Source organism: Hemiscyllium ocellatum, chromosome 44 (genome assembly GCF_020745735.1).
Source record: "Hemiscyllium ocellatum isolate sHemOce1 chromosome 44, sHemOce1.pat.X.cur, whole genome shotgun sequence".
Taxonomy (NCBI): Eukaryota; Metazoa; Chordata; class Chondrichthyes; order Orectolobiformes; family Hemiscylliidae; genus Hemiscyllium; species Hemiscyllium ocellatum.
In genome coordinates, this window is record NC_083444.1 from 24,084,501 (window position 1) to 24,099,578 (window position 15,078).

General features: G+C 51.9%; 1 protein-coding gene across 1 annotated transcript; it reads left to right on the forward strand.

Moving 5' to 3' along the window:
• The first annotated feature begins 802 nt into the window (after window positions 1-802).
• Window positions 803-14,221, forward strand: LOC132835322 (transmembrane protein 88-like). Its single transcript, XM_060854767.1, has 2 exons — window positions 803-1,283; window positions 13,955-14,221. The coding sequence occupies exons 1-2, from the start codon at window positions 1,002-1,004 to the stop codon at window positions 14,219-14,221; spliced, it is 549 nt and encodes a 182-aa protein (XP_060710750.1). The 5' UTR covers window positions 803-1,001.
• Window positions 14,222-15,078: the final 857 nt, after the last annotated feature.

The window sequence follows — 15,078 nt, forward strand, 5'->3', positions numbered from 1 at the left end:
TTTCCCTCTGACTGTTAGGGGGTCAATAATACAATCCCAATAAGGTGATCATCCCTTTCTTATTTCTCAGTTCCACCCAAATAACTTCCCTGGACGTATTTCCGGGAATATCCTCCCTCAGCACAGCTGTAATGCTATTGGGCGGCACGGTGACTCTGTGGTTAGCACTGTTGCCTCACAGCGCCAGTGCCCCAGGTTCGATCCCAGCCTCGGGTGACTGTGTATGTGTGGAGCTTGTACGTTTTCCCCATGTATGTGTGGGTTTCCTCCCCAGTTTGCAGGTTATGATGGATTGGCCATGGGAAATGGCCTATTTGAGCCAAGGGGCTCAGGAATGGAGGTGGAGTTGAATTCTGATAAATGTGAGGTGCTGCATTTTGGGAAAGCAAATCTTAGCAGGACTTATACACTTAATGGTAAGGTCCTAGGGAGTGTTGCTGAACAAAGAGACCTTGAAGTGCAGGTTCATAGCTCCTTGAAAGTGGAGTCGCAGGTAGATAGGATAGTGAAGGCAGCGTTTGCTATGTTTTCCTTTATTTGTCAGAGTATTGAGTACAGGAGTTGGGAGGTCATGTTGCCAGGCCACAGCGAGACGCAGCCAGCCTCAGCAGCTCCGTCTCACCTCTCTGACAGCGCTCGCCCAACCACCCCCACCCCCATTTCTCACTCACTGTTTGTTCGTATCTCTGATGGGAGCCTGTGTTATCTCACATTCCAGGATTACGTGTGGGGGGCCCTCTGCTCCTGGCTCCAGCTGGGAGGGGAGAGAGAGAGGGAGGGGAGGGAGAGGCCTGGACTCAGTTCTCAGCATTCTGTGCGAGACACAGAGAGACAAGCTTTCCAGATCCTCACAGACAGCCGCACCGGGAATCTCTGGCGTGCCGGACTCCACAAAGGCTTTCCCAAAGGTTTGGGAGCAGGCGGTGCTGAAGGAGAGGTGTGGGGGGGTCACGGTGTGGGGGTCACTGGCGCTGTCATCTGCTCTCGGGATTGGCTCCACCATGTCTGACCTTGCCGACCCGTTTGATGGCCTGGTGTTGGGCAAAGTGAGTCCGGAGATGCCCCGAGGAATGGCGCTGGGTCAGTGCCCGGGTGAAGCGCTCTGCCGAGGGGAAGCGCTGGAGTTGCGCAGCGGGCTGGACTGCTGGGCGTGTGCGGTGCTCCTCACTGCACACAACATCCTGGTCACTCTTCTCAACGTGCTGCTCATTGTCACCGTCTTCGGGAGCGTCCTACTGCCCGCCTCCATCATGGTCACCATCGGCCTTCTCTGCCACTCACAGGTGAGGGACACCAGAAACACCCCTCACCCCTCACCCCGACTCCTCACCCCAAACTCAAAACCCCCACTCAAAGCCCCATCACCTTCTCTCAACCTCCCCTCAGTCTTCCCCACCCCTCACCCCAAATCAAAACCCCCTCAGTCTCCTGCACTCCCTCACCCCCCACTCAAAACCCACTCAGTCTCCCACACCCCCCACTCCCCAACTCAACACCCCCTCAACCTCCCACACTCCTCACCATCAACTCAAAACCCCCTCAGTCTCCCACACCCCCTCACCCCCACTCAAAACCCCCTCAGACTCCCCCACCTCCTTACCTTCACTCAAAACCCCTCAGTCACCCCCACTCCTCACCCCCACTCAAAATCCCCTCAGTCTCCCACATCCCCCACTCCCCAACTCAAAACCCCCTCAATTTCCCACACTCTCACCCTCACTCAAAACCACCTCAGTCTTCCCCCTCACTTTCACACAAAACCCCTTCAGTCTCCCACACCCCTCACCCTCACTCAAAACCCCCTCAGTCTCCCACCCCCCACTCCCCAACTCAAAACCCCCTCTGTCTCACCCACTCCTCACCCCCAACTCAAAACCCCCTCAGTCTCCCACACCCCTCACCCTCACTCAAAACCCCTCAGACGCCCCCACTCCTCACCTCAACTCCAAACCCCCTCAGTCTCCCCACTCACCTTCACTCAAAGCCCCCTCAGTCTCCCCCACCCCCTCACCTTCACTCAAAATCCCTTCAGTCTCCCCCTCACCTTCACTCAAAGCCCCCTTAGTCTTCCCCACCCCCTCACCTTCACTCAAAGCCCCCTCAGTCTTCCCCACCCCCTCACCTTCACTCAAAACCCCCTCAGTCTCCCATACCCCCTCACCCCCACTCAAATCCCCCTCAGTCTCCCCCACCCCCTCACCCCCAACTCAAAACCCCCTCAGTTTCATCCTTCCCAGTCTCCCCCACTTCTCACCCCCCACTCAAAACCAGGAGTGGGGTAGTTTTGGGAAACGGGAGAGGATTCAGGGAACAAGAGAGGATTCAGGGAACAGGACTGTGTTTGGGGAATGGGGGAGTGTTTGTGGAACAGGACAGGGTTTAGGGAATGTGGGAGGGTTTGGGGGACAGGAGAGGGTTTGTGGATTGGGGGAGGGAGTGGGAGTTACTAGCAATGGCCTCCGTGTCTGATGAATGGCTTTTGCCCGAAACGTCAATTTCGCTGCTCCTTGGATGCTGCCTGAACTGCTGTGCTCTTCCAGCACCACTGATCCAGGATCCGTGTCTCTATGTTGAGTGAAGGTAGAGGTTGTCAGGGTTCTGGGTCCTGTACAGATTGTATCTGGCCACACTGTGACCCAGATGGACGCTTGCTTGAGTGATGTACCTCAGGTCTGCCGGTGTCCTTTCCAGCCCAGACACGCTTGACATCGTACAGGTAAGTCTGCAATGTGGGATCTTGGTGTGTATAGACTTATGTCTCCTCCATTACAACTGTACTCCCATTGGCTAAAGGTGTTGAAAGCTGCTGAGTCGATGCATAGAATGTGACAACGGTTCTGGTCTCCATCTTGGGAATGGTTTTCCTGGATGGCCAGAGTCTGAATGTCAGGGAAAGTTGAACAGGACGGAATTCTTTTTCTCTGGGAGTGATGGAGGGAAGGCTGACCAAGGTCTTTAAAGAGATGGAGGGTTTCCACTTGTGTGGGAGACCAAAACTGAGGGCCACTGACCGCAGACAGTCCCTAAATAAATCCCACCGGGAGTTCAGAAGGAATGTCTTTACTCCAGAGAGGAAGAGGAATGTGTTCGAGGGGAATAGTATCAGTACATTGTAGAATAGACCACACCAGGGAGAAAGGAATGGGGGGAGAGACCGAGGGGGGGAGATGGAAAGGGATTGGAAGGAGACGCGTGTGGAGCAGAAAAACCAGCATGGAGCAGATGGGCCGAGTGCTCTTACAGAGGGAACTCCACAGAAGGCTCAGTGGTTAGCACTGCTGCCTCCCAGCGCCAGGGACCTGGGTTTGATTCCAACCTCGGGCGACTGCCAGTGTGGAGTTTGCACATTCTCCCCGTGTCTGTGTGGATTTCCTCCGGGTGCTCCGGTTTCCTCCCACAGTCCAAAGATGTGCAGGTTAGGGTGGATTGGCAGTGGGGAATGCAGGGTTGCAAGGAAAGGATAGAGGGGGAGGGGATTGCAGGTGACTCTGGGTGGGATGCTCCTCAGAGGGCCTGTGTGGACTCAGTAGGCCGAAAAGCCTGTTTCCACGCTGCAGCAATTCGATCTTCTATTCTGCCTTCCTCCACCCAGCACTCCTGGGGCAGAGGAGCCTCTGAGATGTCAGGGAATTATCCCAGCCCCCTCCAACCCACCCAACCCCCCCCCCCCCCCCCAACCCCACACTCGGCTCTTGTGGATTCCAGTGAAGGGCGGAGTGAGATCAGCGAGGCCTGGTCTTCATCCGGCCTATGATTTGAGATTGAATTCCTCGTCCTCGCCTATGCCTGCTCTCGGAGGACTGAAACTACCCAGGGTTTTGAAGGGACGAAAAACGCTCAGCCTGCTGGGTTTTTTTTCTGGTTTACCTGGAGATTGAGGAACCCGGTGCCCTACATCCTCTTTCCCAGCTTCATCCCCTGGGCGGCACGGTGGCACAGTGGTTAGCACTGCTGCCTCACAGCACCAGAGACCCGGGTTCAATTCCCGACTCAGGCGACTGACTGTGTGGAGTTTGCACGTTCTCCCCGTGTCTGCGTGGGTTTCCTCCGGGTGCTCCGGTTTCCTCCCACAGTCCAAAGATGTGCGGGTCAGGTGAATTGGCCATGCTAAATTGCCCGTAGTGTTAGGTAAGGGGTAAATGTAGGGGTATGGGTGGGTTTCGCTTCGGCGGGTCGGTGTGGACTTGTTGGGCCGAAGGGCCTGTTTCCACACTGTAAGTCTAATCTAAGTCTAATCTAATCTAAGTCTAACAAACAATTCCCTCCACCCGTCCCTCCCTCACCCCGGAGACGCTGGCCTGGGAATCAGTGGGGAAGTCACTCGCAGCTGAGGCAGAGGGTAAGCCTTGGCCCAGGGATGGCGTTGGGGAGGGGGTGGGGAAGCAAGTATCTCTGAGAAATGAAAGTTTTAGTGCTCCATTTTGTGGTACCTGCCTAGTCGGGCCTTTATGGGCCACTTGCAGTTTTACTGCGGAGGGCTTCAGCCTGGGCAGGAGATCCGCCTTTGCAAAGGAAAGAGGGAGAACCTAGGGAGAATCGGAGGAAACACCTACCGGGAAAGGGGGATGTTTGGCCTATAGAGAAGCAACTTCAGCCTAGAGAATGAGCCTGAGGCCTGAGGCCTGAGCCTTGAGGCCTGGGTGCTGAGGCCTAGGTCCTGAGGCCTTGGCTGTAAGGCCTAAGCACACAGGACCGAGGCCTAAGTGCTGAAGCTTGAAGCCTGGGCCCTAGGTCTTTTAAATGAATGGATAAGAAACTGACAGAGTTCCGGCCTGTGGTTTCTGTATTTAAAACTCATATTTGACTCTTTATCTGATGCGGGAAAGAGGAAGCAGCCCTGTGGATCTTTAGATAGACATTGATCGAAGACGGTTGCCGTGGAACCAATTTGTAATCTTCAGTCTTCCCTGAACTGCTATTTCCAGCACTTCCACATCGACAGCAAAATGAGAGTTTGTGTTAAACCATCAATAATCTGGATATTCTGACTCAGACTAGTGATTGGACGATGGAAGCTTCCTACAGTCAGTCAGCCTTCCTTTATTTCTCCCTTCTCGATCTCTCTCTCTCTTAGTTTTTTTCCAGAAAGTTCCTGTGAAGATTTTCTAACACAAGTGAAGATGTGGCAACAATCCAAAAACTGCAGGCAATTTCGGACGATTGGGATATGATCACTTTCTCGCAATCCTGAAAGTCACAGAGTCTAATGTCAGGGAGACAATTCTGTTCAGATTTTGTCATGACTGTGCTGTAATTTAACTGTAACTCTGACTCCATTGTACAGAAGTCCAAAGTTAGACCATTCTGCCCCTTGAGCCAGATAAATCCGGTCACAGCTGATTTTTTTTTAAGAATTAGTATCCCTACAGCATGGAAACAGGCCCTTCGGCCCAACAAGTCCACATCGACCCTCCAAAGAGTATCCCACCCAGACCCATTCCCCTACCGTATTACTCTACATTTACCCCTCACTACTGCGCCTAACCTACACATCCCTGAACCCTATGGGGTAATTTAGCATGGCCAATCCACCCTAACCTACACATCCCTGAACACTATGGATAATTTAGCATGTTCTGGATTAGTGGTGCTGGAAGAGCACAGCAGTTCAGGCAGCATCCAAGGAGCAGCAAAATCGATGTTTCGGGCAAAAGCCCTCATCAGGAATAAAGCAGAGAGCCTGAAGGGGGGAGAGATAAGCTAGGGGAGGGTGGGGGGTGGGGAGAAAGTAGCACAGAGTACAATGGGTGAGTGGGGGAGGGGATGAAGGTGATAGGTCAGGGAGGAGGGTGGAGTGGATAGGAGGAAAAGAAGATAGGCAGCTAGGGCAAGTCCGGACAAGTCATGGGGACAGTGCTGAGCTGGAAGGTTGGAACGAGGGTGAGGTGGGGGAAGGGGAAATGAGGAAACTGTTGAAGTCCACATTGACGCCCTGGGGTTGAAGTGTTCCGAGGCAGAAGATGAGGCGTTCTTCCTCCAGGCGTCTGGTGGTGAGGGAGCGGCAGTGAAGGAGGCCCAGGACCTCCATGTCCTTGGCAGAGTGGGAGGGGGAATTGAAATGTTGGGCCACGGGGCGGTGTGGTTGATTGGTGTGGGTGTTCTGGAGATGTCCCTAAAGCGCTCTGCTAGGAGGCGCCCAGTCTCCCCAATGTAGAGGAGACCGCATCGGGAGCAACGGATACAATAAATGATATTAGTGGATGTGCAGGTAAAACTTTGATGGATGTGGAAGGCTCCTTTAGGGCCTTGGATAGAGGTGAGGGAGGAAGTGTGGGCACAGGTTTTACAGTTCCTGCGGTGGCAGGGGAAAGTGCCAGGATGGGAGGGTGGGTTGAAGGGGGGGGGCGTGGACCTGACGAGGTAGTCACGGAGGGAACAGTCTTTGCGGAAGGCGGAAAGGGGTGGGGAAGGAAATATATCCCTGGTGGTGGGGTCTTTTTGGAGGTGGCGGAAATGTCGGCAGATGATTTGGTTTATGCAAAGGTTTGTAGGGTGGAAGGTGAGCACCAGGAGCGTTCTGTCCTTGTTATGGCTGGAGGAGTGGGGTCTGAGGGCGGAGGAGCGGGATGTGGATGAGATGCGTTGGAGGGCATCTTTAACCACGTGGGAAGGGAAATTGCGGTCTCTAAAGAAGGAGGCCATCTGGTGTGTTCTATGGTGGAACTGGTCCTCCTGGGAGCAGATACGGCGGAGGCGGAGGAATTGGGAATACGGGATGGCATTTTTGCAAGAGGTAGGGTGGGAAGAGGTGTAATCCGGGTAGCTGTGAGAGTCGGTGGGTTTGTAAAAAATGTCAGTGTCAAGTTGGTCATCATTAATGGAGATGCAGAGGTCCAGGAAGGGGAGGGAGGTGTCAGAGATGGTCCAGGTAAATTTAAGGTCAGGGTGGAATGTGTTGGTGAAGTTGATGAATTGCTCAACCTCCTCGCGGGAGCACGAGGTGGCGCCAATGCAGTCATCAATGTAGCGGAGGAAGAGGTGGGGAGTGGTGCCGGTGTAATTACGGAAGATCGACTGTTCTACATAGCCAACAAAGAGACAGGCATAGCTGGGGCCCATACGTGTGCCCATGGCTACCCCTTTGGTCTGGAGGAAGTGGGAGGATTCAAAGGAGAAATTGTTAAGGGTGAGGACCAGTTCAGCCAAACGAATGAGAGTGTCGGTGGAAGGGTACTGTTGGGGACGTCTGGAGAGGAAAAAACGGAGGGCTTGGAGGCCCTGGCCATGGCGGATGGAGGTGTAGAGGGATTGGATATCCATGGTGAAGATGAGGTATTGGGTGCCGGGGATACAGAAGTCTTGGAGGAGGTGGAGGGCATGGGTGGTGTCTCAAACGTATGTGGGCAGTTCCTGGACTAGGGAGGATAGGACAGTGTCGAGGTAGGTAGAGATGAGTTCAGTGGGGCAGGAGCATGCTGAGATAATGGGTTGGCCAGGGTGGTCAGGCTTGTGGGTCTTGGGAAGGAACCCACCCTAACCTACACATCCCTGAACACTATGGGACAATTTAGCACGGCCAATCCACCCTAACCTACACATCCCTGAACACTATGGGACAATTTCCCATGGCCAATCCTGAGGAAATCATGTTTGACAATTTTGGAGTCTTTCAGGATGTAACTTTCTGGCATAGATACCAGAGAGTCAGTGGATGTGGCCTAGTTGGATTTTCAGCAGAGGATGTTACTGATCAAAAGTAGAGCACGTGGGATTGGGATATGGATGGAGACAGAGGAAGCAGCTCAATCTCAGGATGGCAGAGAGCCTTCCTCAGTGCAGTAGAGGTCTACGATTCTATGGGCAGGCTGTACCCAGTGAGGTCATAGAGTCACAGAGATGTACAGCATGGAAATAGACCCTTCGGTCCAACCCGTCCATGCCGACCAGATATCCCAACCCAATCTAGTCCCACCTGCCAGCACCCGGCCCATATCCCCCCAAACCCTTCCTATTCATATACCCATCCAAATGCCTCTTAAATGTTGCAATTGTACCAGCCTCCACCACACCCTCTGGCAGCTCATTCCATACACACACCCCCTTATCATAAACGTCAGTCTGCAACTGTTCATCATCTGTATAAATGTTTGGAATGTGGGGACCAATTGTAACATTTTCAACAAGAATACAAACTGCTGGAAAATCTCAGTAGGTCAGGTATCATCTGTGGAGAGCATATGGAGTCAATGTTTCCAATCTACTGCCAGGCTTGCTGAGATTTGGTCTGTCAGTAAACTGGAAAGGGAGGAGTGCAGATGCTGGAGACCAGAGTAGATAAGTGTGGCCCTGGAAAAGCACAGCAGGTCAGGCAGCATCCAATGAGCAGGAGGGTTGACATTTCAGGCAAAAGCCATTCAGCCGGGAAGAGTGGTGTGGAGCCCAAGGGGACTGAGAGATAAATGGGAAGGGCTGGGGCTGGGGGAAGGTAGCTGAGAGTGCAATAGGTGGATGGAGGTGGGGGTAAAGGTGATAGGTCGGAGAGGATCAATGGGACAGGTGGGATAGGTCATGAGGGTGGTGCTGAGTTGGAAGGTTAGATCTGGGATAAGATGGGGGGATGGGAAATGAGGAAACTGGTGAAATCCACATTGATCCCATATGGTTGAAGGTTCCCGAAGTGACAGATGAGGCGTTCTTCCTCCAGGCATCGGGTGGTAAGGGCATGGCGGTGGAGAGGACCAAGGACATGCATGTCCTTGGTGAAGTGGGAGGGCGAGTTGAAGTCTTCAGCCACAGGGCTGTGGGGTTGATTGGTGCAGGTGTCCCGGAGATGTTCCCTGAAGCGCTCTGTGAGTAGACGTCCTGTCTCCCCAATGTAGAGGAGACCACATCTGGAGCAACGGATACAGTAGATGACATGTTTGGATGTGCAGATAAATTTCTGTCAGATATGGAAGGATCCTTTGGGGCCTTGGACGGAGGTGAGTGGGGGGTGGGGGGGAAGGTGTGGGCACAGGTTTTGCAATTTCTGCAGTGGTAGGGGATGGTGCCAGGAGGGAGGGTGGGTTGGTGGACCTGACGAGGGAATCACGAGAGGGGAATGGTCTTTACAGAACGCAAATAGGGTGGGGAAAGGTGTTGGGGGCCGGGGAAATGGAAGTCCTGGAGGAGGTGGAGGGTGTGGGTGGTGTCCTGAACACATGTGGGAAGTTCCTGGACTAGGGGGGATAGGACAGTGTCGAGGTAGGTGGAGATGGGTTCGGTTGGGCAGGAGCATGCTGAGACCATGGGTCGGCCAGGGTGGTCAGGCTTGTAGATCTTGGGAAGGAGGTAGAACCGGGCAGTGCGGGGTTCCCAAGCTATGAGTTTGGAAGCTGTGGGTGGGAGATCTCCTGAGGTGATGAGGTTCTGTATGGTCTGGGAGATGATGGTGTGGTGATGGGAGCGGGTGGGGTCATGGTCGAGGGAGTGGTAGGAAGAGGGGTCTTTGAGTTGGCGTCTGGCTTCAGCGGTGTCAAGGTCAGTGCGCCAGACTACCACTGCGCCCCCTTTATCTGCTGGCTTGATGGTGAGGTTGGGGTTGGAGCAGAGGGCTGCGCATTGTGAGGGTGAGAGGTTGGAGTGGGGGAAGGGGGTAGACAGGTTGAGGTGGTCAATGTCACAGCGACAGTTGGAAATGAAGAGGTCAATGGCGGGTAAGAGGCCAGCGCGGGGTGTCCAGGTGGATGGGGTGTTGTTGGAGGCGGGAGAAGGGGTCTCAGTGGGTGGACGGGAGTCCTGAGCTAGAACACCGCAGAGGGGGTATACTGGGAATAAGTGTGACGGTACGTGTTTTGTAAGAAGCAGAAAGAGAAAACAGCACATTTCTTTCATGGCGAGAGGTCGGGAAGTGCACTTGTCCAAAAGTCACTCAGAGTGAACACGCAAGTGCAGCAAGTGAATCGAGAGGACTTGGACCTAGGACTGTTACAGCTGGACAGCTTTAGTGAGACCACCCCGAAACACTGGATATAGAGGCAGTCTAGTTGACTAGATTACTCCTGGGATGGGGAGCAAACTGGGGTCAGTATTCTGCAGCGTTTTGAGTGATAAAAGGCGAATGCAGGATGGGACAATCATAGGACTGAACTTCCCACACATCCCTGAATTAAATAGAATTTGCAGTCTTGCAGATGTACAGACCAACAAGGTCTTATTCTGTCTCACAGACAAGCTCCCAGGACCTCATCTAATAACTCTATCAAGGAAAGAAATGGACTTTATAAGTTCTGAATATTTAATTATCTGATGAAGCCGTATCACGGAACTGCCCCCACGGTGTGGACACAGGCCCTTCGAGTCCACACTGACCCTCTGCAGAGTATCCCACTCAGACCCACCACCCCCTCCGCCCTGTAACTGCATTTCCCAGGGCTAACCCACCTAGCCTGCACATCCCTGGACACTATGGGGCAACTTCCCACAGCCAATCCACCCTGACCTGCACATCTTTGGACCGTGGGAGGAAAAAGGAGCACCCGGAGAGGAGGTAAGCAGATTCAGGGAGAATGTGCAAACTCCACACAGACAGTGTGGAATCGAACCTGGTTCCCTGGTGCTGTAAGGCTAACCACCCCTGTACTGAGGATCTTAACTTCCAATCAGTATCCAGTCTCAACAGACAAGAGGGGGCTATCCACCAATCATCCGTGTGCCAGTCTGGGACAATATCCTTCAATGTTTTGGAAACAGCGGTGCTCCCAGTCTGTCTGTCTCTACCTGAGTCCCACACAGGTCTGTCTGCTTCCTACAGACCCCATAGATGCCTGTTGTGATTTTATTGTGAATCTACACCAACCCCTTTGTAACTCAGTTGTAACTTGCCACAACACCTGCAGTACTGATGTACCACTCCTGTGGTTCCATTGTAATCCTGTCCCAATGCTGTTGCCATTCTGTTGTGACTGTGTTTTAACCCTATTGTCACTCTGCTGCAATTCCACTTGTAACTCAGCCATAGCCCTGCTGCATCTTATAGAAACATAGAAGGGTAGGAGCAAGTGGAGGCCATTGGCCCCTTGAGACTGTTCTACCATTCAACATGATCATCAGGCTGGAAGCTGTACTGAAAACAGCTCAGATGAAGAGCTGCTGAGACTGGAAACTTTAGCTTGCTCCCCCTCCATGACCCACTGTGATCTCCAGCATTGTGTTGTTTTCGATGCACAATATTCCAGGTGTGGCCTTCCCACTCGATTGTAACTGTGCTGTCGATCTGCTGTAATACAGCGGCAACATTGCCATGTTGTAGCTCTGATATACTCCTCCTGTGACTCGATTTTAACCCTGCTGTAACTCTTTCCTCATTCTGTTGTGACTCTGTCATAAGCCCACTTTGCTTTAGCCCCATTGTAACTCTGTTCTAAGTTCATTTTAACACTGTTATGACTTCATTATTATGCTGGTATAACTTCATTATACCTGTGCTATATCTCTACACTGCTCTAAGACTAGTTTATTTCTGCTTTACCTCCACTGGAACACTGTTGTAACTCTATTGTAATTCCATCGTAACTAAGCTGTTCCTGTGCTATAACATGTCTTGAAACAGTTAAAGGTGGATAAATCCCCAGGACCTGATCAGGTGTACCCGAGAACACTGTGGGAAGTTAGGGAAGTGATTGCTGGGCCTCTTGCTGAGATATTTGTAACATCGATAGTCACAGGTGAGGTGCCGGAAGACTGGAGGTTGGCAAATGTGGTGCCACTGTTTAAGAAGGGGGGTAAAGACAAGCCAGGGAACTATAGACCGGTGAGCCTGACCTCGGAAGCAAGTTGTTGGAAGGAATCCTGAGGGACAGGATGTACATGTATTTGGAAAGGCAAGGACTGATTAGGGATAGTCAACATGGCTTTGTGCGTGGGAAATCATGTCTCACAAACTTGATTGTGTTTTTTGAAGAAGTAACAAAGAGGATTGATGAGGGCAGAGCGGTGGATGTGATGTATATGGACTTCAGTAAGGTGTTCGACAACGTTCCCTCTGGAGACTGGTTAGCAAGGTTAGATCTCATGGAATACAGGGAGAACTAGCCATTTGGATACAGAACTGGCTCAAAGGTAGAAGACAAAGGGTGGTGGTGGAGGGTTATTTTTCAGACTGGAGGCCTGTGACCAGTGGAGTGCCACAATGATCGGTGCTGGCCCCTCTACTTTTCGTCATTTACATAAATGATTTGGATGTGAGCATAAGAGGTACAGTTAGTAAGTTTGCAGATGACACCAAAATTAGAGGTGTAGTGGACAGCGAAGAGGGTTACCTCAGATTACAACAGGATCTGGATCAGATGGGCCAATGGGCTGAGAAGTGGCAGATGGAGTTTAATTCCGATAAATGCGAGGTGCTGCATTTTGGGAAAGCAAATCTTAGCAGGACTTATACACTTAATGGTAAGGTCCTAGGGAGTGTTGCTGGACAAAGAGACCTTGGAGTGCAGGTTCATAGCTCCTTGAAAATGGAGTCGCAGATAAATAGGATAGTGAAGGCTGCGTTTGGTATGCTTTCCTTTATTGGTCAGAGTATTGAGTACAGGAGTTGGGAGGTCATGTTGCGGCTGTACAGGACATTGGTTAGGCCACTGTTGGAATATTGCGTGTAATTCTGGTCTCCTTCCTATCGGAAAGATGTTGTGAAACTTGAAAGTGTTCAGAAAAGATTTACAAGGATGTTGCCAGTGTTGAAGGGTTTGAGCTACAGAGAGAGGCTGAACAGGCTGGAGCTGTTTTCCCTGGAGCCTCAGAGACTGAGGGTTGACCTTATACAGATTTACAAAATTATGAGGGGCATGGATAGGATAAATAGACAAAGTCTTTTCCCTGGGGTCAAGCAGTCCAGAACTAGAGGGCATAGGTTTAGGGTGAGAGGGGAAAGATATAAAAGAGACCTAAGGGGCAACATTTTCACGCAGAGGGTGGTACGTGTATGGAATGAGCTGCCAGAGGATGTGATGGAGGTTGGTACAATTACAACATTTAAGAGGCATTTGGATGGATATATGAATAGGAAGGGTTTGAAGGGATATGGGCCGGGTGCTGGCAGGTGGGACTAGATTGGGTTGGGATATCTGGTCGGCATGGATGGGTTGGACCGTGGATGGGTTTCCGTGCTGTACATCTCTATGACTCTATAACTCCACAGTATCTCTGTTGCAAGTCTATTGTGACTGTTTCTTTTGTGACTTTTGTAGCTCTATTGTAATTTCATTGTAACACCACTATACCTCTGCTGTATATCTGGTGTCCCTCTGTGGTAATTCTATTGCATGTTCACTGTGACTCTCATACCTCAGGCACAACTCCATTATAATTCTTTTGTAATACTTCAGGCAGCATAGTGCCTCAGTGATTAGCACTGCTGCCTCCCAGCGCCAGGGACCCGGGTTCGATTCCAACCTTGGGTAACTTTCTGTGTCAACTTTGCATGTTCTCCCCGTGTCTGCATGGTGGTGCCCTGGTTTTCTCCCACAGTCCGAATATATGCAGGTTAGGGTGAATTGGCTGTGCTAAGTTATCTGTTTGGGTCAATGGGCTGAGGAGTGGCAGATGGAGTATAATTTAGATAAATGTGAGGTGCTGCAGTTTGGGAAAGGACTTATTTATACACTTAATGGTAAGGTTCTGGGGAGTGTTGCTGAACAAAGAGACCTTGGAGGGTTCAGGGGTGTGTAGGTTAGATGCATTAGTTAGGGGTAAATGTAGAGTAATAGGGTAGGGGAATGGGTCTGGGTGGGATACTCTTCGGAGGGTCGGTGTGTACTTGTTGGGCCAAATGGCCTGTTTCTACACTGTAGGGATTCTATGATTCTATTGTCACTCTGCTGTATATCCATTGTAACTCTGCTGTGTACTACTATAATTTTACTGTAACCTGATTGTAACTCTAATGTATTTCCATTGTAACCTAATAATGTAATTCCTCTGTAACTCCGCCGTAACTTGATTGTAACTCTGCTGTCTCTCTCTCTCTCCCTTGCAGGTTTTGAACTCCCAGGCGAGTCACTGCAAGCAGTTCCTGAACGATAACAGTTCCACTGCACTGATGGTGGTGGGCTTCGTATTGGTGACACCGTTAGCAGTCCTGGCTCTGGCTGCTTACTGTCGGCTCGCACGGCGCCTGGAACTTGGCCTCTGCTTTATCCCGTACAGCAAGGCCGTCTACCGGAATCTTCCGGCCTCCCGCTACCGCTGGACGGGGGGTTGCTGCCTCAGGATGGGGGAGACCTCAGGAAAAGTTTGGGTGTAACGTCTGTCCATGGCCAATGTGATGGGTCAGAGCTAGAGTATGGGGGGTGGGGGGAGGAATGGGGGTCTGGCGTCTGTGCCATTACCGTTGAAGGGGGAGGGAAATGGGAATGTGTACCATTACTGTTGGGGGGGAGCACAGAATAGGGTCTGGGGTCTGTACCATTACTGTCCTGGGGTGGGGAATAGGGGTCTGTACTATTACTGTCATGGGGGGAAATGGGAGTCTGGGGTCTGTACTATTACTGCCATGGGGAGAATGGGGGTCTGTACCATTACTGTTGGGATAGGGTGCGGCGTCAGGGAATGGCGATCTAGGGCCTGTACCAATGCTGTAGGGTGGGGGAAATGAAAGTCTGGCATCTATACTATTACTGATGGTGGGGGCGAGAATGAGGGTCTGGGGTCTGTCCCATTACAGTCAGTGGGGGGAAGGGAATGGGGGTCTGGGGTCTGTACCATTACAGTTGGTGGGGGTAATGAGGGTCTGGGGTCTGTACCATTAGAGTCAGTGGAGGGAGGGAATGGGGGTCTGGGGTCTGTACCATTACAGTCAGTGGGGGGAGGGGAATGGGGGTCTGGGGTCTGTACCATTACAGTCAGTGGGGGGAGGGGAATGAGGATCTGGGGTCTGTACCATTACAGTCAGTGGGGGGAGGGGAATGGGGGTCTGGGGTCTGTACCATTACAGTCAGTGGGGGGAGGGGAATGAGGATCTGGCGTCTGTACCATTACTGTTGGTGGGGAAGGAGGGGAGTGAGGGTCTGGAGTCTGTACCATAACTGTTAGGGGGGAATGAAGATCTAGGGTGTGTACTGTTAACATCGAGGTGGGGGGTGGGAGGGGGTAGAAATAGGG